The sequence below is a fragment of the Hemiscyllium ocellatum genome, chromosome 17, assembly GCF_020745735.1.
Source record: "Hemiscyllium ocellatum isolate sHemOce1 chromosome 17, sHemOce1.pat.X.cur, whole genome shotgun sequence".
Taxonomy (NCBI): domain Eukaryota; kingdom Metazoa; phylum Chordata; class Chondrichthyes; order Orectolobiformes; family Hemiscylliidae; genus Hemiscyllium; species Hemiscyllium ocellatum.
In genome coordinates this window covers 41,228,976-41,255,125 of record NC_083417.1, presented here as the reverse complement: position 1 = coordinate 41,255,125, position 26,150 = coordinate 41,228,976, and the positions used below count along the sequence as shown (strand labels likewise).

Sequence of the window (26,150 nt, the reverse complement as noted above, 5' to 3'; positions counted from 1 at the left end):
AATAGGGATATAAACTAAGTTATAAAGAGTTACAAGTTGGTAATTTGTGGGTTTTTTCTGCCACCTGTTAAAACAATTTGCAAAAACTAGCTGTTTTCTTATTAAGTACAGCCCTGGATGAGTTTGTTTTTACTTGAATTTGCCAATCAAATAAACTGGGACCCTAAATAGTTGAATTAAATCCTTCTGTGATGACTATCAAAAGTGAGGTTTGATCTCCAGTGAGCCATGTATTATCCGTGTATGTTCGAGTCCCTGTGCTATTTATACCTAATGATGTGTAGCTCAGTGAGTCCAGGGTTGCTCCAAGCTGAAGTCCTTCCCTCACCGAGAACCCTCGACAATCTTAGTCGTCATCACTATTGGCGCACCAGCCTCGCGCGGGAAGGAGCGAGCGCAAGGGCGGGTTCTGGCTGGCGCCGCTGATTGGCCCGCCCGCTGGAATAATTAAGCGCGCTGCGAGGGCAGGTGAGCGTGCTGTCGTGAGCTCGAGCGCGGCCGTTTGGTGCCGCCGCTGCCGCGCGGGAGCAGGAGGCGAGTGGCCGAGACTGACCGCGCTGGGGGGGGGGAGGCGAACCGAAGGAGCCGTCGGTCCACCCCCACATCTGGAGTCGGCGGCTCAGTGTGTGATCCAACTGACCAGAGAGAGTGAGTGTGGGGGGAGGGAAGAGAGCGACGCGCACGATAAGCAACAACGTATCTGGGTGCGACTCGAGTTTGCATTTTAACGCCGGTAAGCACAGTTAGGAACGGGACATGCTCACAATCACCATAAGGACAGTGAGGTGGGACAAGAGAAAGGGGGACGGTCTCTGCTTGGTGGGGAAGGGTCATTGTGGTCGGAGTAACTCTCGATGTAGCCTGACTTAAGGCTTGTCTCTTCGCCCTTCTCTCCCGCTTTGTCGTGTTTTATTCGGAAGGCGTTTTCCTTCGGGCTCCTGGCCTTTGGCGGAGGCTGCAGTATGAGCGGATTGTTTTGTGTTGTTTGTGTGGGAGAGGCCGCCGGCATGGTGAGCCTTTGGTAGGCCGCGGGCCTCTGCTCGCTCTCCCACTCGCTTTTGTTAGAAACGGCTGCCCCCGGCCCGTTCCCGGGGCCCTCTAATTTTATTATTTACTCATTCCGTCCTCGCATTGTTTAGAGCGACCCCGACAAACGTGACTTTTAACGCAGTTTCCTGAACGATCGCCAAGTCTTTCCGCTCCCAATCTGGTTACTTCCATCCTATTCTCTCTGCAGCTTTCTTTTAATTTTTAATTGTTGTTTGTGGTAAAACAACGGAAAGATAAACAAAAAATGTTGGTTCTCGATTGTGATCCAGTGCGATTCGCCTCCTGTTATGTATGTTTGATACAATGGAAATGTTTGTAAGGGGGGGATCTCCAAGCACTGCGTCTTTGTTCCATGTTGACAGTGGCTTTGCTGATAGTTTAATATAATTTTGCCAAAGATCACGAGGTCTCAATTTGGCACAGTATTTTCTGAAACAATTCTCCTGTTAACTCGTGGGAATCTATTTGTAGCCTGTAATACGTTACGTATACAGTGTATTAACGCCTTTAGATATAGCAGGTGCAAACTGGGCCTGCTGTAAGGGGATTTTTCCAACAGTTTTGTTCTTCCCACGTTGCCCTGCTTTTTAAATTTTTAAATGCAACGTGTATACATAAGTGCTGTCTGGTTGCTTAGTCGCAGCTGGGATTGAAGTTACTATAGTAACCAGGTAAAGCATTTAAACACAAATTGTGTTAGGGTGGAGGGGTAGTGGTGGTGAGGGAAGAGATGTGAAGGAAGGAAAGTGCAAAGTTGGTTTATCATTTGGAAAAATGAAAAGTTTTTTTTGGGAGGAATGCACTGTTAGTTTACTTAGTAGATTTTTTGCTTATCCCTCCAACAAAGGATTACCCTCAAGGTTAATAAACTAGACTAGTCCTCTCCTTCCTTCACAGCTTCTGTACTTGACGACCTAATGCCACCTCTTTCTATCAACTTAACACAGAGGAGTTGGTCAGTTCAGTTGGCTGGATGGCTGGTTACAATCAGTGACACCAGTATGAGCTCATTCCTCTATTGGCTGGGATCACCATACAGCAAGCTACTTAGCAACCTCTCCTCTCCTGATGTGTGGTGACCCTTGGGTTAAATCATCGAGTCCTTGCTGAGCAACCTGTGGCCTAATAATAACAATGATACTGAGGCAATCTATGTTCAAATGCAACAAGATTTGGATGATGGTCTTGGGTGTTGGGTAGGGGAGTTGGAGAAAGGTGGATGTTACTGTTGACAAAAAACCCCAACTGGACTTTTTTTTCACAAATATAGAGTACAAGAGGAGGTCAGAGGCTAGGAATGCTGCAACAAGGAACTTGCTCCCTTACTCCAAAGCCTATCCATTATCTATCTAGCATAACTTACTAGTATGTTGAAATACTCCCTACTTGCCTGCATGTGTGGCTCCAAAAACATTTCAAGAAACTTAACACCATCCAGTACAAAGTAGCTGGCTTGATTTGCAACTGCATCCAGTTGCTTCCCCCACCAATGCGCAGATGCAGTGTGTCCTGTCTACAAGATGCAATGCCATATCCTTAGACCACACCTTCCCAACCGATGGCCACCTCCATCTATGTGGGCAAGGACAGTAGTTACATGGGAATTCCCCTCAAGTCACTTGACATTCTAGCTTTGAAACATATCGTGGTTCCTTATGTGATGCTGGTTCAAATTCTTGGAATTCCCTCCATTGTGGGTCTACCTAAAGTGCCTTACTGCCATCTTCTCAAGGACATCTTGTGGATGGGCAGTAAATGTTGACCAGTCAGTGATGACCATGTCACATGAGTATTTTTAACAAACCAAGACTATGGCAAGTTTAGCTTAGCGTTGCTAAGAACCATTTCTTTCTATTCCTTCAAGAGGCTGAAGGACTGATCGATCTGCAGTCTCTGGGCATTCATATACTTTAATTTATTCTCTTATGGGATGTGGGCACTACTAGTTGACCAATATTTATTGCCTGTCCCTATTTGCCCTTATGCAACTTGGGTTCTTTATGCTTAAAGCTATTTTTCCTTTCATACAAGTGAAATACCTATTATTTTTTCTCCTTACCACGTTCCAAACACTCTCAGGTTAGACAGTAATTTACTTGTGCACCTTGCAACTATATTGACTGTTCAGTGTGGCTCACCTTAGATGAAGGAGACCAAAAACAAGTTAACAGCTTTGCTGATCACTGCCTGAAAAATGTTTAAGATGCTAGGTACTATTACTTTCATTTTGTATCCCATTCTGACCTATGACTCTGCAACAATACTTCAGTCTTTTTCTATAACTACGTGACGTTCGTGGGACCACCCCTGAATGTATGGTTTTGGCCTCTTATTTAAGGAGAAATGTACTTGCTTGGTTGATTTCAAGGATGAAGGGAAGGTTGCGCATCTACTCATTAGGATTTAGAATGAAGTGATCTTGCTGAAACATTTGGGGATCAAAAGGTAGATGCTAAAAGGATCATTTTCTATTGGGGGGGGGGGGGGAAGGAAGAGAGGTGGGACAAATCTAGAACTGGGCTACAGATTCAGAATAGGCATCTATTTAATGCAGGTGAGGATTTGAGCTTGGAGTTCTGTACTCCAAATAGCAATGGCAGTTAGTGGTTGAGTATACATGAAGCGGAGATAAACAGAAATCTGATTTGTATAGAGGTTGAAGATGATGGTTGAGACAGTGATTTGGAAGTGAACAGTTGTCTGCTACTTCATACTGTTTCTACCAGAGTGTTCCTTTGGCTGAATGCGAGCTGGAGAATAGCACCTCATCTTCTATCTTGGCACCTTACAGCATTAGGTGTACAGATGCTGCCATACCTGTAGTTTTTGTTACATCATCTGATGCACTTTTTTTTTCTTGCATTAATCCTGCTGTCCTACAAATCAGTCTGGTAAGTCTTTGTATTCTCATAGCTGAGGCAAATGTTTGGATTTTTATTCAATCAACCTTTTCAGAGATGTTGTTCACCTCCTGGAGCAGGAGCTTGAGCCTAAGCCTTTTGGTTTAGACGTATAGACTGTCAAAATTGCATAAATCCTCTGGGTATGGTTGTGCCAAGACCCTTGGCAATTGCAGCAAGGCATACTGCTCCTGTAATTTAATCAAAACTCTCTGTAGAGACTTAAAACAAAATGTCTGGAAAAGATGAGGGTTAATTCCTTCTTTAAATAAAGATGAATTTTAAAATTAAAGTACACGTGGCTGAAATTCTGGCTATGAAGTAGTTTGACCCAACTAGTCTTAAATGTATAAGGAAAATATTGGGTAACTTATTTGAAAAGCATTGCCTATCTGTCATGCCTAATTCAGGGTAATTATGTATGCATTTGGCAGTTCACCCAGTTCTTTACTGGGGGAAGTGGAGAAATAGAAACAAAGATACCCCAACCATAGCTAACAGAATTTTAAAGATGGTATTTGGTCCAAATAGAGTAATAAATCTGAAGTTGCTAGAAACAGTAGCAAACCTGAGGATTGACAGTAGTTAAACTCAGCAGAAGAGCCAAGAGATTTGAGCCATATTCCCTACAATCTCCACAGTCCCTTTTGAAGGGTTTGTGCATCCCAATCAGCGTGTGGATGCTTTGACTTCTGATTCCGGAAGTTGCTGCTATACATTGATCTTGGAGGACTGTACAACAGCATGAAGAATTGAGGGAATGTAGAATAAGAAGGGAAAATACTGAGTAACTTGATGATAAGAGTATTATTGTGTAAAAAGGGTTAATGTAGACAAATATTGGTCACTTTCCTGGAATAGGAGCATAGACTATGGAGAACAAGGAAATGATAGAATGTTACTCCAGTTCTTCTCAGCAGTTTAATTCTAAAATTGAGGAAGCAAGTGTCTGTTGAGAAGGAAGAATTGAAGACCAGCTAGAGAAATTTATGGAACTGAAAACTGATCAATCCTAAGGGCCTGATCTACATCCATGGTTATGGAAAATGGCATCCAACATATTCACTATTTCCTAGATACTTCAGATTCTGGAACAGTCTTGGGAGTTGAGGGTAGTAAATGTTGAAAAGTATGACTCTGGAAAAACGCAGCAGGTTGAGCAGCATCGGAGGAGTAGGAGAATCTGTTTAGGGTATAAGCCCTTCATCAGAATGTCCCACTTGTTAGAGAGAATATGGCAAATGTACAGACATGTTATGACATCTACAGCAGGTGAGACTGGATTCTGGATGTCTCCTCTCAGATGGAGACACAACCACTATGCAACAAGAACCCTAAAATTCCAGTCTAAAGTAGGTTGAAGGGCTTATTTGATTTGACAGGTGATAAACCACCACAGTGTTATCATGCGCTTATTGCATGCTAACAATATTACATGTTATGTTGACTTCCTAGATGTAATTGCTAAGACTGCTGCAAGCTAGGGGTGTTATGCCTGACACTATCAGGATCTCCACCTAGACTCAGCTCTCTCCATGAGGTGCTCTTGTGTGCAGTAGTAGTGTTTCTCCATCTCTGGGCCAAGGGCCTAGATTCAAGATTCCTCTTCTGCAGGTGTTAGACATATTTGAACAGGCTTATGAATTTCTGTAACTGTTTTGGCTGGTGTCAACTGTAGTTGCTTTAGACTTTGGGGTTGTCTAGTATTAGTAGATATCAGCCCTGACTGGTGCTCTTTCTCTAACTTTTTATAGTGAGTTCAATATCATTTACCTTCAAACAAGATTTATCACACTTTTTTGGAGATAGTGCAAATGGAGAAAAGTGCTGTCAAAATTTTGACCCTCATACCCCTAATCCTCAGATTGAAATTCATTAAGTATGTACAAGAACCCCAAAATTCCAGTCTGTGGGCATTAACCCATTTAATTCCTAATACTTAACTTGTTCTGCATATAAGGAAGCTATTTATGTGGCCGATTCATAGAATCTTACAACGTGGAAGTAGACCCTTTGATTCAACTAATCCTACGTGGTTGCTCCCTGCCCATATCCCTCCAAATGTTCAAATACATATACTTAACGATGTTTAAAAGACACTTAGCCAACTATGCCTGCATCTTCCTAGAGAAGTTCGTTTAATGTAAACCTCCCTTTTTGCCCCTCCTGTCACAAGCTGCTTTTTTTTTGTGTATTGATTTGGATCTGGGAGTTTTTATCTTTGGAGATGGTTGTTGCCTAACACTCGTGTTTTAGTGGGTTCATCCTCTAATAGTCACTGAAATTGACAGTTAACCTAACTTTGTGTGTATTAGCCCTGCTTCCATATCTTTGCACAAATGACCTATCAAGAAAGGGATGTGATGAACACCTTCACATATCACTCTTGCAAAACTGAAACTATGGCTATGTTTCTTGAAGTTTGTTTAATTTTTAATCTCTTGTACCGTCCCAGTTACTCTAGAAGAATTTTGACTGTTGTTTTGATCAACTACTTGCAACCTAAATCCTAAGCTGAAAATACTGTTAAAAGTAGTTTTTAAATCTTTTTAATCTCTGCCAATTGTTTGCCAAGGACTGAACACCAATTCCAAGTTGACAATTGAAAGTGCAAAATATATTAAAATGCAACACTTTAAATTGAAGTCCCTCCATTTTTGAGATGAAAATCCCAAAGCACTTTGGTCAGACATGACAATTTCATGTTCTTCTGTAATGTTTTAACACTGTCAAAATCGAGTAACTGACAATGGCTCTACCTCTTAACTAAAGTACTTTGGAATACCTTTTGGAATATGTGAAGTGCTTTAATACATTTAAAAAATTCTGCCCACCAACTGAAATTAATATTTTGGCCCCATTTGAATTGGGCTCACACCAATGAAAATACTGTTTGAATACAGTGATTGCATCTGGAACCTGGTGTCAAGCACAAATGGAATTCCATTGGATGGTTTGTGATTTTGGTGCCTTGATCCAGAGATGTTGACTTGAAAGAAGATGCTCTTATAGGCCTTTTTGAGATCCGATGGGCTGACCTGTGACTTAAGAATTGGTAAAAGAACAAAATGTTTTCATCTTTCACATTTTCCACTTCACCAGAACTTGAAACCATCGAGAACCAATGCCTTCACAAAGCAAACCAGTGCTGGAGGAGAAAGTGAGGTCTGCAGATGCTGGAGATCAGAGCTGAAAATGTGTTGCTGGAAAAGCGCAGCAAGTCAGGCAGCATCCAAGGAACAGGAAATTCGACGTTTCGGGCATAAGCCCTTCATCAGGCTTATTCCCGAAACGTCAAATTTCCTGTTCCTTGGATGCTGCCTAACCTGCTGCGCTTTTCCAGCAACACATTTTCAAACTAATGCTGGAGGAGAGTATGGTAAATAACCTTGTGGAACTTGCAGTGTGGCAATAAAGACCAAACTTCTACATGTTTAGAACAGGAATATTCAGAGTTGAGAGCTGGCACTGCTGGTCAATTATTGGGATAATGTAGGCTAGGGTTCAAAGACTAACTTTGGCTAGAATTGAACCTCAATGCTTTTACTCATGCTCTTGATGTCTGCTATCATTAGTAGAAGGAGGTTAAGGAACAAATTAGGAGGTAAATGCACATGCAAAACTAGTGATAATCATGGGCTGCATACTTATTTTCTTCCCCTCTATTAAAATCTATGAAGGAGACGTATTCAAAACTACTTTTTCATATATATTTCTGTCAGTGAAGAAGGCATGCTTATTTTGTGAATAGCATATATTTCCTAAAATGCCACTTTGATAAAATAGCATAATGTGATTTTGACTTGTACAATAAGTTCTCACTTGTAGTTGCTTTCCTGGAAATTGACTTTAAGTGAAACATTGATTTTTATTGGGGTATGAAACCTAGTTGAGATTAAGTTCTGTAGGACATTAAAAATTAAGACACTACTTTTCCAGTTGAAATATTTCATTTCTAAATTCCTACATTGATAAATTTCATATAAAAATAGAAATATTTTGTTTCCCTGTTCACCATCAGTCCTGCTTCCAAAATTGGATATGCGTGATCCTCTGACTTGCAGCCTTTTCCATACCTAATGCACAATGTTTTGCTGAACCTCCCCAGTTCTTGCTGCTTTCTTCTCATGAACCCACCTTTTTTTCTGTTCAGATCTCAATTTTAGTTGGTGCTAAGTTATGAAAGCGTCAATCCACTAGTGCAGAACTGTTGGGTTGGAGCTGTCATACCCCTCTTATAAACTGTTCCGATAGCAACTTTTGTTAAGCAAATGAAAGACAACGGATACTGTTTGCGCAGGTCCAAAGATGTAGAAGCACCATTCAGGGTGTTTGTAATCTGATCTGAATCTTGTAAGCTTTAAGAAAACAGGTGATTCAGGAACTTCATGGCCATACAATTTCTTCAGAAGATGTGAGCATTGCTTACTAAGCCAACAACGTGTGCGTCCCCCTTTTCCCCCCCCCCCCCCCCCCCCCCCCCCCCCACACCACTTGCCCAGGGGCAGTTGCATCAGCCATATTGCTGTACATCTGGAGTCACGTGTGCCTTACCAGGTAAAGATGGACATTTCCTTCCCTAAAGAGCATTAATGAACTAGATGGGATTTTCCCAATAATTTAATGATGGTTTTGTGGTCACTGCTAGACTTTCCAGATTATTTATTGAATTCACACTCCACCATCTGCCATGATCAAATTTGAGCAGTGTGTAATTTTGGTTGTCATGATTAATTGGCTTTGAGGAGGTGGTTTTGGGTACAGAATGAGGCTGAACTTAAATGTTAGCAAGGGAGGCATGTTCATGGTGCCAATTCAGTCATGCATGAAACTGTAAAGAGACTAATTTTAAACATCTAAACTAGATTCCAGGCCCCATGAATTTACCACCATGAAAGCAAATACAAATTAAATAGGACTTGTTGTTGACACCCATACCAGTCTATGTAAAAGCAGCTGCAACAAGTTGTTAAAGCAATTGGAATGTCAGCCTTGTTTGCCGAGGAGTTGGAGCGACACCCAGATGCTTATGTACAGTTCTGCCTTTTTTTTTTAATTGAGGGACGATCTTACATTGGCAGTAGCATGGAGAGTGAAGAATGGTCTTTGCAGACTCGACAGGCTGGACTTCACAGTTTAGAATGGGAGGCTGTCTTTTAAATCTAGACTGAGCCTGATCAGTTTGATGATCCGTGGGACACTTTTTTTTGTTGTAGAAGAGGATGTCTTCTGAAGTTGCTTGCATTGGAATTCTCTCTCTTCCTACAAGAAGTGTAGGATGGGTCATCAAAGAATAGATAACTTGTCTGTCAAATCAAACCTTTTTGAGGGGTGGGGAAGTTGGTAGGAAAGTGGAGTTAAGAATGTTACTGAATGGCAAGGTCAGTTTGTGGAGCTAGGTAGTCTACACTTTTTAATAGTATAAAAAGCAAGCCCAAGCTTTTGTGCAGTAATTCTGAAGTGTCACTGGACCTGAAACATTGATGCTGCTTTAACTTGAGGCTGCCAGACCTGAAAATGTGTTGCTGGTTAAAGCGCAGCAGGTCAGGCAGCATCCAAGGAACAGGAAATTCAATGTTTCGGGCAAAAGCCCTTCATCAGGAATGAGGAAAGTGTGTCCAGCAGGCTAAGATCAAAGGTAGGGAGGAGGGACTTGGGGGAGGGGCGATGGAGATGTGATAGGTGGAAGGAAGTCAAGGTGAGGGTGATAGGCCGGAGTGGGGTGGGGGCGGAGAGGTCAGGAAGAAGATTGCAGGTTAGGAGGGCGGTGCTGAGTTCGAGGGAATCGACTGAGACAAGGTGGGAGGAGGGGAAATGAGGAAACTGGAGAAATCGGAGTTCATCCCTTGTGGTTGAAGGGTTCCCAGGCGGAAGATGAGGCGCTCTTCCTCCAACCGTCATGTTATGGTCTGGCGATGGAGGAGTCCAAGGACCTGCATGTCCTCAGTGGAGTGGGAGGGAGAGTTGAAGTGTTGGTCCAGGCGTCCCAGAGGTGTTCCCTGAAGCGTTCCACAAGTAGGCGGCCTGTCTCCCCAATATAGAGGAGGCCACATCGGGTGCAGCGGATGCAATAGATGATGTGTGTGGAGGTACAGGAGAATTTGTGGTGGATATGGAAGGATCCCTTGGGGCCTTGGAGAGAGGTAAGGGAGGAGGTGTGGGCGCAAGTTTTGCATTTCCTGCGGTTGCAGGGGAAGGTGCTGGGAGTGGAGGTTGGGTTGGTGGGGGGTGTGGACCTGACGAAGGAGTCACGAAGGGAGTGGTCCTTGCGGAACGCTGATAGGGGAGGGAAATATATCCCTAGTGGTGGGGTCTGTTCGGAGGTGGTGGAATTGTCTCCACTGATACCCACCCACCATGTTGCCAGTGAGCTCCTTCCTTTATAAAGAACTTGTGAATTGTACACCTTTTTTTAAAAAAAGCTCATTGACAGATTCACAGGAGGAAGCAGCTTCAGATGAGGGGGTGGAAATGCCCCCTGAAGTCCCTTATAATTTTTTTTTCACTCACTAAACCTATGCCCTATAGTTCTGGACTCTCCCACTCTAGGCAAAAGACCTTATCTACTTACCCCATCCATGCCCCTGATTTTTATAAACCTCTATAAGGTCACCCCTCAGCCTCTGACACCCCAGTGAAAACAGCCCCAGCCTACACCTCCCTATAGCTCAAATCCACCAACCCTGGCAAGATTCCTGTAAATATTTTCTGAACCTCTTCACATTTCAAAACATCTTTCCTTCTGAAAGGAGGCATACCAGAATTGCACACAAGTGGCCTAACTGATGAACAGCCACAGCATGACCTCTATGCTCTGTCCAATCCCTTTTGTTCGGGGAAATATTGAAATTGTGGAACTTATCCTGGTATCTAACTCTTTTCAAAGAGTGAACACTGGAATGGATACGTGGCTTCATACAATATGCACTCTAGTAACTAATAGATGTCTACAACAATGCCTTCTAACCCTATTTAAAAATCACCAACACCAGGTTATAGTCCAACATGTTTATTTGGAAGTATAAGCTTTTGGAGCACTGCTCTTTGAGTAGCTGGTGAAGCAGGATCATAAGATGCAGAATTTATAGCAAAAGATCATCGTGTCATACAACTGATGTGATATATTGAACAAATGTAGATTGCTGAGAAGTTGCCTTTTAGAATAGGTTGCAACTTTTGATTCATTAATATGTAAATCCCAGAACTACTTTCAAGTTACGTTCCTGCAATAACTTGAGGTTCCAGCCCTGTGTCAGCATCCACCATAAAGGGCAAGGCAACAGGTGCGTGGGAGCATTGGCCCCTCCAAGTTCCACTCCAGACCACTTGCCATTCTGACCTTGGAACTGAATCACTGTTCTTGTATTTCTCACTGGGTCATAAGTTCTGTGGAACTTTTGTTTCTGATCCATGCACCTTGCAGCTCAGGAAGCAATGCAGTTGGGATGGGTCTAAAATACTGACTAAGCCAGTAGTGCACACATTTTATGAAAAGTTTGTTTTTAAACACACAAAAAATGTCAGAGGTATGTTCTGCTGACAAATACAATTGGCAGCATTTGCCATGAGGCCAGCTATTTTAGACTGATCGCTCTAATATTATAAAATCAAGGTACACAGCACAGAAGCAGACCCTTTTTGGTGCAACTCATCAATGCTGACCAGATCTAAATAAACAGTTCCATTTGCTAACATTTGGGCCACATCCCTCTAAATCTTTCCTATTCATATACCCATCCAGATGCATTTTCTTAAACAACTCCTGTGTAATATTGAAGCACTGAATTTTAAGTTTAAAAATTGCTGTGTAAAGCATTATACATTGTTTTTTCTCTGTCTATTTTGTAATCTTTTCAGTTAAAGAACCAGAAAAATTAATAGTTTTTGTTTGCACTGTTTACTTAAGACCATGTCTCAACACACTTATTACCTTTGCTCTTCTTTTGAAGTTTGCTTGTGTATCTTTCTCCTCGACATGCTTGCCTAGCTCTCCCTATGAAAACATGTTATCTATTTCCAGTCCTTCAAATATTAACTCAAATGATGTAATACTCTTGATGACACTTGTCAGTGCAATCGAGGAGTTCTCCACTGTACCCTAATGCATGAACAGTCAGTTCTGTTAGAACATGCTTCTTCAACACATTGGCCTTAATGGGATTGAAGCATTTAGAGTATTATTTGCAGAACACTACCTTTCCTTACCTGTTTTGGCTATAATGCATTATTTTAATGCTTTAGTTTTAAATGGCTTGGCTTGTCTATTGCACAAATTTGAAAAATATGTTGCTGGAAAAGTGCAGCAGATCAGGCAGCATCCAAGGAGCAGGAGAATCGATGTTTTTCAGGCGTAAGCCCTTCTTCAGGAATGCCCGAAACATTGTTTTTTTTTTCTCCTGCTCCTTTGCTGCCTGACCTGCTGCGCTTTTCCAGCAACACACTTTTTTTTCAGCTCTGATCTGCAGTCCTCCCTTTCTCCTATTGATCAAATTTCTTAACACAAGATCACACGAGAACAAGACAGTTCCATTCTATCAGAGCTGACTGTGTGTAATGTGGTACTTTCCTTGAGGCTAGAAACCAACAGATGGGAATTAATTGTGCTTGCTATTATCAGCCACATCCTGAGGAATGGCGCTATAGGCTAGAAAGCTAAATTGCAATGCATTTTCAGATGGATGCTTTTAAAGTTATTACTTAATGCATCTTTTACCTGCATTACTTTCCAACTAGAATCTGTTGCAAAAGCAACCTTCCAATAGAGGCAGTTTCAAGTCAGTGACTTGTCAATTTCTCTCCAACTCTGACCTGAGTATTTCCAGCATTTTATTTTTATTTTTGCATCTTCAGTGTAGTTTTGCTCTTCAGTACAAATGAATAATAGGCATTGCTGCTTCTCGTGTCCCTATATGTAGATACAATTGAATTGAGGACAAAATGATTTTTTTTAAACATTAGATTAGATTACTTAGTGTGGAAACCGGCCCTTTGGCCCAACAAGTCTACACCAACCTGCTGAAGCGCAATCCACCCAGACCCATACCCCTAGATTTACCCCTTCACCTAACAGTTTAGCATGGCCAATTCCCCTAACCTGCACATTTTTGGATTGTAGACATAGCAATGAATGAGAACTGTTTCAGAGCATTCTCTCTTGTAGCGGAAAAAGAATGGGTGTATCTGTAGCGGGAAGTTAATATAGCAAAAGATATGTTAGGACTCTGCTTCGTATATTCAAATACTTGGGTGTAGAATCTGTTGACCAAGATAATATTGAGATTTTACTTTAGAAATGGAGTCTTGAATTGACTTGTGTTTTTGAGGATGAAATAAAGACTGCCATTCTAAATCTTCCTTTTTATTTTCAGAAATGAGTCGTCAGACTGCCACAACACTCCCTACTGGTACATCAAAATGCACTCCTGCCCAAAGAGTCCCAGCATTGGCAGGAACTACAGCCTCCAATAGTGACTTAGCAAGTCTTTTTGAGTGTCCAGTCTGCTTTGACTATGTACTGCCACCAATTCTTCAGTGCCAGAGTGGCCATCTTGTCTGCAGTAACTGCCGTCCTAAGCTTACATGTTGTCCCACTTGCCGGGGCCCATTGGGTTCCATTCGCAATTTGGCGATGGAAAAAGTGGCCAACTCTGTACTGTTTCCTTGTAAATATGCCTCTTCAGGTTGTGAGATAACACTGCCACATACAGAGAAAGCAGACCATGAGGAACTCTGTGAGTTCAGGCCATACTCATGTCCTTGCCCTGGTGCTTCTTGTAAATGGCAGGGTTCTCTGGATGCTGTAATGCCACATCTGATGCATCAACACAAGTCCATTACAACCTTACAGGGTGAGGACATAGTTTTCCTGGCCACAGACATTAACCTTCCAGGTGCAGTAGATTGGGTTATGATGCAGTCATGTTTTGGCTTTCATTTCATGTTGGTCTTAGAAAAACAGGAAAAATATGATGGCCACCAACAATTTTTTGCCATAGTACAACTAATTGGAACACGCAAGCAAGCAGAAAACTTTGCCTATAGACTTGAACTCAATGGCCACAGACGACGCCTGACTTGGGAAGCAACTCCTCGCTCTATTCACGAGGGAATTGCTACAGCAATTATGAACAGTGACTGTCTGGTATTTGACACTAGCATTGCACAGCTTTTTGCAGAAAATGGAAACTTGGGAATTAATGTTACGATCTCAATGTGTTGAAACTGACATTTCCACGTTCTCTTGTCAGGGCCAGTATAGGGGCAGTAAATGCTGTACAATGAACTCTTGAATATTAGATGTATTGTATAATGTTTGCTGCCAGGTATTTATCAGACTGGCTTCTTGATTGTTCAGCATCTGGGTCATGGTGGTAATGGCTCAATTTTTTTAAATAACACTAATTATAAATGCAGTAAACCACTGAACAGAAACCCTCTTTGTGAAAGGTTATACTATGAACCTAAAGAAAATGGGTGTATAAAACCAATGCAAGTGCTACAATCTTGTTGTTCATTTTGTAGTTTAATTTTGATTGTGTAATGTCAGATAAAAGGTGTTAACCATTTATGTTCTGTTGTCTCTTTACTGACGAGCCATTTTGGGTAGATTAAGTTGCTGCTTTTCTCACTACACTACATAGAGCTGCTGCTGTCTTGTACAATTTTGTGTGGCGTTTTATGAATTTCAATTTCCCTTTTATTTTGGTAAAATCATATTTTCAAAACTGTTTAATTCATTTATATCCTGTTCAGTTTACAAGCTAGAAGTTCATACTGTATATTCACTTTTTAAACCTGTTTGCTTGAAGTACTACATTCCTGTTTGTTAAAAGAATTTGAATGCTTTCTAAGTCCTGAAAATGCTTCAGTTCTGGTATCTGATTAAATATTGGATGACAAAACCAACATTTTAATGCACTTTCATTAATGGTGATTCTACTAAATAACTAATTTGAATGCTTAATATCAAAATGTCTGTGGGTTGATCATTCAGATCATAATCTAAAACCTCATACAGAAAGGTACTTGGCCTCTTGGTTTTTACCTCCCTTCCATTATATTCATCTCAATTGTTTCAGCTGAAGCTTCTTATAGCCCCTGGCTTTTAAGTAAAATAGTTTCAATTATAAAAGAAATGGAAGAAAAAATTTGGATGCCCACTGCTATGAAGGTAGACTGGAGCTACTGCTTGAATAAAGTGTAAACTTCAGAAGCTCTTTTCCCAGATATTCTAAAGACCCCTGCTCTCAGAAACAAATACCTACTTTAAAATATTTTTAGTTGGATATGATGAGCTAGATGAGCTTAAAATTGCTAAGCCGGTCTATTCTATCTACTGTTTTAAATGTAGTACTTTGCTTGAATGCAGTAAGTTGTATGCCTAGCTTTGTTTTGTACAGGATGATAATGAAACTTCCACTTATTCCTCCTTTTTTAATTAATTTTGTGATCATATTTTAATAACTTGCAGCTACTTGCCTGAGTGGTTTTGAAACCTTGTCATTTCACTGTGCATGAGGTTCAGCTGTGGATTTTCAAGCTTCTGCAAACAAGATTAAACATGTTAACTAACTGTAAATCCTTCAACTTCTCTCACACTATATCCCAGGAATATGTAAACGTGAGACCTATTCATAGTCTGGTTTTTTTTTGGAAGTGAGAAGTTTTGAATTTCTTAAATCTTGCCTTGACAAATGTAGCCATGTATTTAGTTTTTGCTTTGTTCTTTAGAACATTGAGGTTCCTCTCTGATTTAGATGGTCTCCTCCCTTTTGGTTTTGTGTTTTTAAAGCTAATTTAGTGGCAGTCCAATTCTGTTTAGAAGTGATGCAATGTCTTCCCACTAACTAGCAGTTTTACAACTTAAGATAAATGATCCAAGACTGAATTTCTACACCTGCAACTTATTTTTGTGAATTTAAGAACGGAGTTTGAGTACTAATCCAGTGATCTACAAGTGTTACAGGATTGTATGTTAAGCAGGTATTTTAATTTTTTTTTTCAAATTTCAGTTTAAGGAAAGCAACTTCAACTCTCCAATCACCATTATTTAAAGCATTACACTGACATGTATATTAACAGTATTTATGTCTAAACTCTAATATTAGATCTCTGCAGTTGAGTAAGTCACTATGTAACGTGACTAATGTTCTAGGAGTAACTGGATTACTTTAAATAGTCTGCACATTAACTTCGGAGATTATGGAGCTTGTAGCTTTTTTATATACTTTATCCCAACCAAACAATCTTATCAGTGTGCATAAAATGACCCCCTACAATGCATTGACAAAATCTCATGCTTGTGGAGAGCCATTCACACCTGTCTGAGCAAACTGTTTATCTATCTTAACAAGCATCTACGTTCAGATTAAATAGTTCTATTGAGCTTCCAGGTGACTTTTTTTAAAAAAAACTCTTTGTGTAACAAGGTGAGGATTATTCAGGAACTCTTCCAAAGATGCAGTGCCAGTAGTATAAATACAGCTGCCAGAGGCTAAATACACAACATTTTTCTCTCTAATAGTAATAGAAAGTTATGACTGACTTAACTATTGAATGTGTAATCAAACAATTTCAATACTTTAAAGTACACTATGATCTAAGCTTGTGAACAATTTTTATTTAGTTACAATGTAATACAAACTAAATTTCTGCTTTCACTTTTATGGAAGGATCGAAACCATAAAGAATCTGAATAATTAGATATAGTATTTGCAGCAGTAGCACTGGTAACTAAGAAAAATCCCTTTTTTTTTCTCTCTGTTATGGGTGTTCTATTGTGTGAAGTATGTGGAATTTAGCCACTTATTGTACAGTATACTACCTCTAGCTTCCAGTCACCATACTCTCTCCTCTAAACTTGATTTGGAAGTAATGTGTTTTTATCAAAGGTGTATTTTTTCATTTTTCTCCTGTTCTGCTGTCTGATCCTCCCTGACCTTTAAAGTAGATTTATGGTAGATCCATTTTCTCTGCTTAAAACCATGCTGTTGTAAAGTAAATGCTGTGTAAGCATTACAGTTAATCTTTTTATACTGTTCTGCCTGAAACTTGATTTGTGTGTTTATGCTTTATTTGCATTTTAAACTCCAATAAAAGTTTATCTCAATCCAATTACTGTTTTTAGTTTTGTTTTTAAACCACTTGAGGCTAAACTTTCCAAGAAGTAGAACTTAGCATAAGATCCAAAGAAACTTGCTTCTATATCTGCAAAGAACTACAGCGTTCGGGTGTAGGAATTAGTACCAACTATCAAGACAATAGCTGAGTTAGAGGGAAAGCCCTGCGGAGATGTGTTGAACCTGGTGATGGCTGGGTAATATCACATGAGAATAGTTTATGTAAGTATTTCATTTAGGAAGATGCTTTTAATGTGATTTGAAAATACCGACGCAGCTCCACCAGTATCAATGACCCCCCTTTACAAATCGGAGCAGCAAACTTGGCAAGCACAGAAGCAACATCTGACATTCCCTATTTGATCACCCCAATTACTAGAATTCTTCCTCCTCTTCTCCCCCCCCCCCCCCGTCTTGTATTAAAGTATGATGGAATTGGGATCAGTTTAAAATGTTTGCTGCCATAACCCAACAGAGCTGATGTGTGGATTGGATAATGAAGAGGAAGTAAAGTTTTGTTTGTTTTTGGGTGTGTCTGATTCTGTCATCCATTTTTGTTTTTGTACCAGAACAAGAGGATAGGGGATGCCCTTCAATGAAAGATGCAATTTGCAATGCACCAAGTCAGAAAGGAAATTCCTGCAGCAGGGTCCAAATAAACACTTGTTATTTTTTTGCCAGTTTAGTTTTTGTGGAGAAATACCAATGTAGTAAATTGGTCAGACCTAGACAGCAAGAACTCCTCCAACAATACTTATCTCATGCACAAACTCCAATGATACATTTGAATCTGAAGACCATCTTTCCTGGGGAAAGAGCCTCCAGATAGAGAAGTAAGTTCCCAGGTGCAAAGTCATGCTGACTATCGTGAATCAGTCCTTGAATCTCCAAATGCATGTACATCCTATCTCTCCATCACTTATAACAACTTATCCACAACTGATGTCAAAATCACTTCTCTCTGGTTCCCAGGCTTTTCCTTTAATCTTTTGTAACTAAAGGCACCACATTAGCCACCCTGCAGTCCTCTGGCACCTTTTTCCCCCCTTGGCTATAAATGATCAAGTCCTGATGACTTTATTTTTCTTGAGGACATGGCATAGCTGACCTTATGCAATATGAACTAATTTAAGTGCATCAATATTGATTTCCCTGGATTTCTTAACCTCCATGTGTGTCTTTCACAGTAAAAGCTGATGCAAAGTATTTTAGTTTCTCTCCCATCTCCTGTAACTATCACAGATGACTTTAATCTTTTAAGGGACCCTATTCTCTCCTTTTTAGTTGCTGTTTTGCTTGTAACATATTTGTAAATTTTATTTTGGATTATTCTTTAGCCTTGGCAGATAGAATATCTTTTTGTTGTTTTGCTCTCCTGAGTTCCCTCTCTAGGTCCTGACACCAGTTATAATCCTGAAGAGATTCACTTGATCCTTTATTGCCTGTGCCTAACATATGCTACGTCTTTTGACCAAAGCCTCATGATCTTTTATTGATCCATTGTTCCCTACTCTTACCAGTCTTATCCTTCGCTCTAACAGGAACATAATGCTTCTGAACTCTCATAATCTCACCATTGAAAGCCTCCCAATTGCCAATCGTCTGTTTACCTGTGAACAGTCAACTGCACAAACTTTTGAAAGTTGCTGTCTCATTCCATCAAAGATTGCCTAACTCTTAACTCTTTTTTTGTTACACAAGGCCTATCCTTTTCCACAAGCATTTTAAAACCAATAAAACTATGATCAGTGGCCTCCAAAGTGCCCCCATCGACATTTCAGTTGCTTGTCTTCCCTTTATTTTGAAGAGAAAGTGAAATTTTGCTCCCTCTGAAGTAGGTATATCTCCACACTGAAAGAAAAATGTGTTCAAGAAACCTAACAAATTCCTTGCTATCCAAGCTCTTTACACTGGGACTGCCACTGTTTGGAAAGTTAAAATCCACCACTACTTACAACCCTATTATTACATATTCCTGGGATCTTTATATATTTGCTCCCTAGTTCCCATGCTGACTCTGAGGGGGAGGGACTAACATTGCAATTCCTTCAAGGTAACTGACCCCTTATGAGTTCGATATAGCTTCACTGGATGACCCCTCAAATATCCTATAAGTACCACAATGTGTTCTCTCAACAAAATCTCCACGTTTTCCCCCCTCCTTTCGTCTCCCTTTCTATCCTTCACCTAGACCCAGAACATTGGGATGCAAGTCCTGTCCCTCTGTCAGCCATGTTTTTCTAATAACTATGATGTTCCAATTCCATGTTCCCATTCATGCCCTGAATTTATCTGTAAAACCTCTTGCCTTGAAATAAATGCAGTTTAATCCATCAGTTATTTTGTTCTCTGCCTTGCTTGCCTTTTCAAATTAACTTGCTGTCTAACTTCAGAACCATCCTCACCTGTCTTTTGTTTTCTCAGGACTATTTAAGACTCAATCTCCACTCATTTTCACCCCCCCTTAATAGCTTAGAGGCTCCTGAAAAGAACTAGCAAATCTTCCTTCCAAGATATTGGTCCTCTTCCAGTTCAGGTGAAACCCTCTCTTTTGAACATATCTCTTCTGCCCAGAAGACATCCCAATGATTCAAAAATCTGAATACTTGACCACTGCACTATCCTCTCAACTATTGATGTATGTGTCCTATCTTATTTGTACTCTCCAGCATGTGGCACTAGGAGTAATCTGGAGGTTACTATCTTTGAGTTTGTGCCTTTAAACCTCCTACCTAACTTCCCACATTAACTCTGCAAAGCCTCAACTCTTTCCCTAGCTTTGTCATTCTTCCCAATATGTACAACAACCTTTGGCTTCTCTCCCCTATGACAATATGCTGCAACTGCTTGAAGTCCTTGACCCTGGCACCAGGGAGGCAACACACCATCCTGAATTCTCAGCCATGGCCACACAATCTCCTGCCTGTGCCCCTGACAGGAGTGTCCTCCTATAACCATTATTCTTTTGAAACATGATAAGCCCTGTTTAACAGATATTCATTCTTTGGTGACCAAGATGAGTTTACTGTTTTCCTCGGAGAGGCTATCTTCCTCCAATGGTACCCAAAATGGTATATCTGTTTAAGAGATGAATAGCCACAGCAGACTCCTGCACTACATTCCTACTCTCTTGACAGTCACTCATCTATCTGACTGAACCTGTGGTGTGACCACCTCTATAAATTTGCTAGACATCATGCTCTATGCATCCTTATTTAAGAATTGGTAGGTTTTTGCCATAAACATATTTGTGCTTCAAAACTGAGATAATGAGAGTCCAGTGAGAGTATATTTGTGTTGGAGTGAAAGGCAAGGCTGGTAGGTGCAGGGAATTTTGTATGACTTGAGAAACTGAGGTTAAGAAAAGGAAGGAAGCATACGTCGGGTACAGACAGCAGAGATCAAGACCACTAGGACTCATGACAGCACAAAAACCAACAGCCACTCTCAGACAACAACTCACCAGGACAAAGGACCCGATACCCAGCATGAGCAAAACCGACATAGTGTACAAACTCCCATGCAAGGACTGCACAAAATACGACATAGGACAAACAGGAAGACAGCTAACGAACCGTATCCATGAACACCAACTAGCCACGAAACGACACAACCAGCTATCCTTAGTAGCCACACATGCAGATGATAGGCAACATGAGTTTGATTGGGACAACACTACCATTATAGGACAAGCCAAACAGAGAACAGCCAGGGAATTCCTAGAGGCATAGCACTCATCCACAGATTCTATCAACAAACACATCGACCTGGACCCAATATACCAGCTACTGCAGCGGACAGCTGGAACTGACAACCAGAAGCGGCAGAGACAAACCACTATAAATGATGGAGGAAACAACACTGAAGCGCTTCACAGGAGGCTCCCAAGCACTGAGGATGTCACCTAGACAGGGGACGAAACATTTGCAACACAAATTCCCAGCTCGGCGAGCAGAACCACAACAATGAGCACCCGAGCTACAAATCTTCTCTCAAACTTTGATCAAGTGAATCTTTAGAAGAGTATAAAGGCAGTAGGCATATACTTAAGAGAGAAATCCGAAAGGCCAAAAGGGAACATGAAATAGATTTGGCAAATAGAGTTAAGGAGAATACAATGGAATTCTACAAATACATTCAGGGGAAAAAGGGTAACTAGGAAGAGAATAGAGCCCTTCAAAGATCAACAAGACGGCCAATGCACGGAACTGCAAGAGGACGGCGGAGATACTAAATGAGTATTTTGCATCAGTGTTTACTGTGGAGATGGACGTGGAAGATATAGAATGTGGCCGGCACAGTGGCTCAGTGGTTAACACTGCTGCCTCACAGCACCAAGGTCCCAGGTTCGAGTCCAGCCTTGGGCAAATGTCTGTGTGGGTTTCCTCCAGGTGCTCCAGTTTCCTCCCACAGTCCAAAGATGTGCAGGTTAGGTGAATTGGCCATACTAAATTGCCCATAGTGTTAGGTGCATTACAGAGTCATAGAGATGTACAACATGGAAACAGACCCTTTGGTCCAACCTGTCCATGCCAACCAGATATCCAACCCAATCTAGTCCCACCTGCCAGTACCCGGCCCATATCCCTCCAAACCCTTCCTATTCATATACCCATCCAAATGCCTCTTAAATGTTGCAATTGTGCCAGCCTCCACCACATCCTCTGGCAGCTCATTCCATACACATACCACCCTCTGCGTGAAAAAGTTGCCCCTTAGGTCTCTTTTATATCTTTCTCTTCTCACTCTAAACCTACGCCCTCTAGTTCTGGACTCCCCGACCCCAGGGAAAAGACTTTGTCTATTTATCCTATCCATGCCCCTCAGAATTCAGAGGGAAGTGAGTTTGGTTGGGGTTACTCTTCGGAGGGTCGGTGTGGACTGGTTGGGCCAAAGGGCCTGTTTCCACGCTGTAGGGAATCTAATCTAATCTAAAAATCAATGGTGACATTTTGAACAATGTCCATATTACAGGGGAGGCGATGCTGGATGTCTTAGAATGCATATTGGTGGATAAATTCCCAGAACCTGATCGGGTGTGCCCTTGAACTCTGTGGGAAGCTAGAGAAGTGATGGCTGGGCCTCTTGCTGAAATATTTGTATCATTGATAGTCACAGGTGAGGTGCTAGAAGACTGTAGGTTGGCTAATGTGGTGCCACTATTTCAGAAAGGTGGTAAGGAAATGCCAGGGAACTATAGACCGGTGAGCCTGATATCAATGGTGGGCAAGTTGTTGGAGAAAATCCTGAGGGATAGAATTTGCATGTATTTGGAAAGGCAAGGACTGATTGAGGATAGTCAACATGGCTTTGTGCGTGGGATATCATGTCTCACTAACACGATTGCATTTTTTTGAAGAAGTAATGAAAAGGATTGATGAATGCAGAGCTTTGGATTTAAATAGTCTTCAATAAGGCGCTTGACAGGATTCCTCATAGTAGATTAGTTAGCAAGGTTAGATCTCATGGAGTACAAGGAGAATTAGCCATTTGGATACAGAACTGGCTCGAAGGTTCAAAGACAGAGGGTGGTGGTGGAGGATTGCCTTTCAGACTGGAGGCCTGTGACCATTGGTGTGCCACAATGCTCATTTCTCAGTCGACTGCTTTTTGTCATTTATATAAATGATGTGGATGTGAACATAGGAGGGAAAGTTAGTAAGTTTACAGATGACACCAAAGTTGGAGTTGTTGTCGATTGTGAAGAAGGTTACCTCAGAGCACAATGAAATCTTGAACAGATGGGCCAATAGGCGGAGGAGTGCCAGATGGAGTTTAATTGAGATAAATGTGAGGCGTTGCATTTTGGAAAGGCAAATCAGGCAGGACTTATACATTTAATGGTAAGGTCCTGGGGGGTGTTGCTACTCAAAGATTGGATTGCAGATTCATAGTTTCTTGAAAATGGAGTCATAGGTTGACAAGATAGTGAAGAAGGCATTTGGTATGCTTTTCTTTATTGGTCAGAGCATTGAGTATGGGAGTTGGTGGTCTCATTGCAGTCGTACAGGACATTGGTTAGGCCACTTTTGTATGCAATTCTGTTCTCCCTTCAATTGGAAGGATGTTGTGAAACTTGAAAGGGTTCAGAAAAGATTTACAAGGATATTGCCAGGGTTGGAGGGTTTGAGCTCTAAGGAGAGGCTGAGTAGGCTGGGGCTGTTTTCCCTGGAGTGTCAGAGGCTGAGGGGTGACCTTATAGAGGTTTATAAAATCATGCAGAGCATGGATAGGTAAATAGACAAGGTCTTTTCCCTAGGGTGGGCGAGTCCAAAACTAGAGAGTATATGTTTAAGTGAGAGAAAAAATTTGAAAGGAACTTAAGAGGCAATTTTTTCATGCAGCGGGTTGTGTGTATATGGAATGAGCTGCCAGAGGAAGTGGTGGAGGCTGATACAATTACAACATTTAAGAGGCATCTGGATGGATATGTGACTAGGAAGTGTTTAGAGGGATATGGGCCAAATACTGGCAAATGAGTCTAGATTAGTTTAGGATATCTGATTGTCACGGACGAGTTGGACTGAAGGGTCTGTTTCCACGTTGAACAACTCTATGACTCCATTACTCTACAGACCCTGATTTAAAAGGCCCATAGAAAATAAAAAGGTGGAAATATTTTAAGATTAAAAGAGGGATTTATGTTAAGGAATGTGCTATATGTAATATCTGCATAGGATAGAAATCGAATAATCTATGGAATGATGATATGATGGGCATCAAGGAATTGAATCCACCAAGACCCAAATTAAACGATTATGCTGTTGCTCCAGTATGGGAAAAGACAAAATGTAGAACACTGTCTTGTTTACACTCAGAATAATCTGGACCTATAGCATTCTGGATTAGTGGTACTGGACGAGCACAACAGTTCAGGCAGCATCCAAAGTGCAGCAAAATCAACGTTTCGGGCAAAAGCCCTTCATCAGGAATAAAGGCAGTGAGCCTGAAGCGTGGAGAGATAAGCTGGAGGAGGGTGGGGGTGGGGAGAAAGTATAATAGAGTACAATGAGTGAGTGGGGGAGGGGATGAAGGTGATAGGTCAGGGAGGAGAGGGTGGAGTGGATAGTTGGAAAAGGAGACAGGCAAGTAGGACAAGTCCGGACAAGTCATGGGGACAGTGCTAAGCTGGAAGTTAGGAACTAGGATGAGGTGGGGGAAGTGGAAATGAGGAAACTGTTGAAGTCCACATTGATGCCCTGGGGTTGAAGTGTTCCGAGGTGGAAGATGAGGCATTCTTCCTCCAGGCGCCTGGTGGTGAGGGAGCGGCGGTGAAGGACGTTCAGGATCTCCTTGTCCTCAGCAGAGTGGGAGGGGTAGTTGAAATGTTGGGCCACGGGGCGGTGTGGTTGATTGGTGCGAGTATCTCGGAGATGTTCCCTAAAGCGCTCTGCTAGGAGGTGCCCAGTCTCCCCAATGCAGAGGAGACTGCATCGGGAGCAACGGATACAATAAATGATATTGGTGGATGCGTAGGTAAAACTTTGATGGATGTGGAAGGCTCCTTTGGGGCCTTGAATAGAGGTGAGGGAGGAGGTGTGGGCACAGGTTTTACAGTGCCTGCGGTGGCAGGGGAAAGTGCAAGGATGGGAGCGTGGGTCGTGGGGGGCGTGGACCTGACCAGGTAATCACGGAGGGAACGGTCTTTGCGGAAGGTGGAAAGGGGTGGGGAGGAAATATATCCCTGGTGTTGGGGTCTTTTTGGAGGTGGCGGAAATGTCGGCGGATGATTTGGTTTATGCGAAGGTTTGTAGGGTGGAAGGTGAGCACCAGGGGCATTCTGTCCTTGTTACGGTTGGAGGGGTGGGGTCTGAGAGCGGAGGTGCGGGATGTGGTCAAGATGCGTTGAAGGGCATCTTTAACCATGTGGGAAAGGAAATTGCGGTCTCTAAAGAAGGAGGCCATCTGGCGTGTTCTATGGTGGAACTGGTCCTCCTGGGAGCAGATACGGCAGAGGCAGAGGAATTGGGAATATGGGATGGCATTTTTGCAAGTGCTAGGGTGGGAAGAGGTGTAATCCAGGTAGCTGTGGGAGTCAGTGGGTTTGTAAAAAATGTCAGTGTCAAGTCGATCGTCATTAATGGAGATGGGCAAGTTGTTGGAGAGAATCCTGAGGGATAGAATTTGCATGTATTTGGAAAGGCAAGGACTGATTGAGGATAGTCAACATGGCTTTGTGCATGGGATACCATGTCTCATTAACATGATTGAGTTTTTTTGAAGAAGTAAGAGGTCCAGGAAGGGGAGGGAGGTGTCAGAGATGGTCCAGGTAAATTTAAGGTCAGGGTGGAATGTGTTGGTGAAGTTGATGAATTGTTCAACCTCCTCGTGGGAACACGAGGTGGCGCCAATGCAGTCATCAATGTAGCGGAGGAAGAGGTGGGGAGTGGTGCCAGTGTAATTAAGGAAGATCAACTGTTCTACGTAGCCAACAAAGAGACAGGCACAGCTGGGGCCCATATGTGTGCCCATGGCTACCCCTTTGGTCTGGAGGAAGTGGGAGGATTTGAATGAGAAATTGTTAAGGGTGAGAACCAGTTCGGCCAAACGAATGTGAGTGTCGGTGGAAGGGTACTGTTAGGGACGTCTGGAGAAGAAAAAAACGGAGGGCTTGGAGGCCTTGGTCATGGCGGATGGAGACGTAGAGGGATGGGATATCTATGGTGAAGATGAGGCGTTGGGTGCCGGGGAAACGGAAGTCTTGGAGGAGGTGGAGGGCGTGAGTGGTGTCTCGAACGTATAGCAGACAAGGTAGAATTGCAGCATACGCAACCAGTGGCCGGACTCTGGACTCAATGACAAATTGATTATGTAGGCCCATTGTCTGCCTGCAAAGGAGCTGATAAGTACATTCTAGTCATAATAGACACTTTCAGCAATTTTCCTATGATAAACAATACTGCAACCACTAGTGCAAAAATACTGATACAGCAAAATTTCAAAAGGTGAGAATTGCTTAGGTGTTAGACTCACACCAAGGGTTACACTTTACTGCCCAAGTGATTCATTTGGCAATGAAATTGCTCGGAACACAACAGAAATTCCCTACAGTCTATCATCTGTAAACCAGCGGCATTGTGCA

General features: G+C 41.9%; 1 protein-coding gene across 3 annotated transcripts; it reads left to right on the top strand.

The window, feature by feature from the left end:
* Nucleotides 1-466: 466 nt before the first annotated feature.
* Nucleotides 467-17,063, top strand: siah1 (siah E3 ubiquitin protein ligase 1). 3 transcript variants are annotated; one of them, XM_060837698.1, is made up of 2 exons: nucleotides 467-648; nucleotides 13,319-17,063. In XM_060837698.1, the coding sequence occupies exon 2, from the start codon at nucleotides 13,321-13,323 to the stop codon at nucleotides 14,167-14,169; it is 849 nt and encodes a 282-aa protein (XP_060693681.1). In that variant the 5' UTR covers nucleotides 467-648; nucleotides 13,319-13,320; the 3' UTR covers nucleotides 14,170-17,063. The 3 variants fall into 3 exon arrangements, with proteins under 3 accessions (XP_060693681.1, XP_060693682.1, XP_060693683.1); XM_060837699.1 differs by having other exon boundaries at nucleotides 467-733; XM_060837700.1 differs by lacking the exon at nucleotides 467-648 and adding an exon at nucleotides 737-785.
* The last annotated feature ends 9,087 nt before the right edge of the window (nucleotides 17,064-26,150 follow it).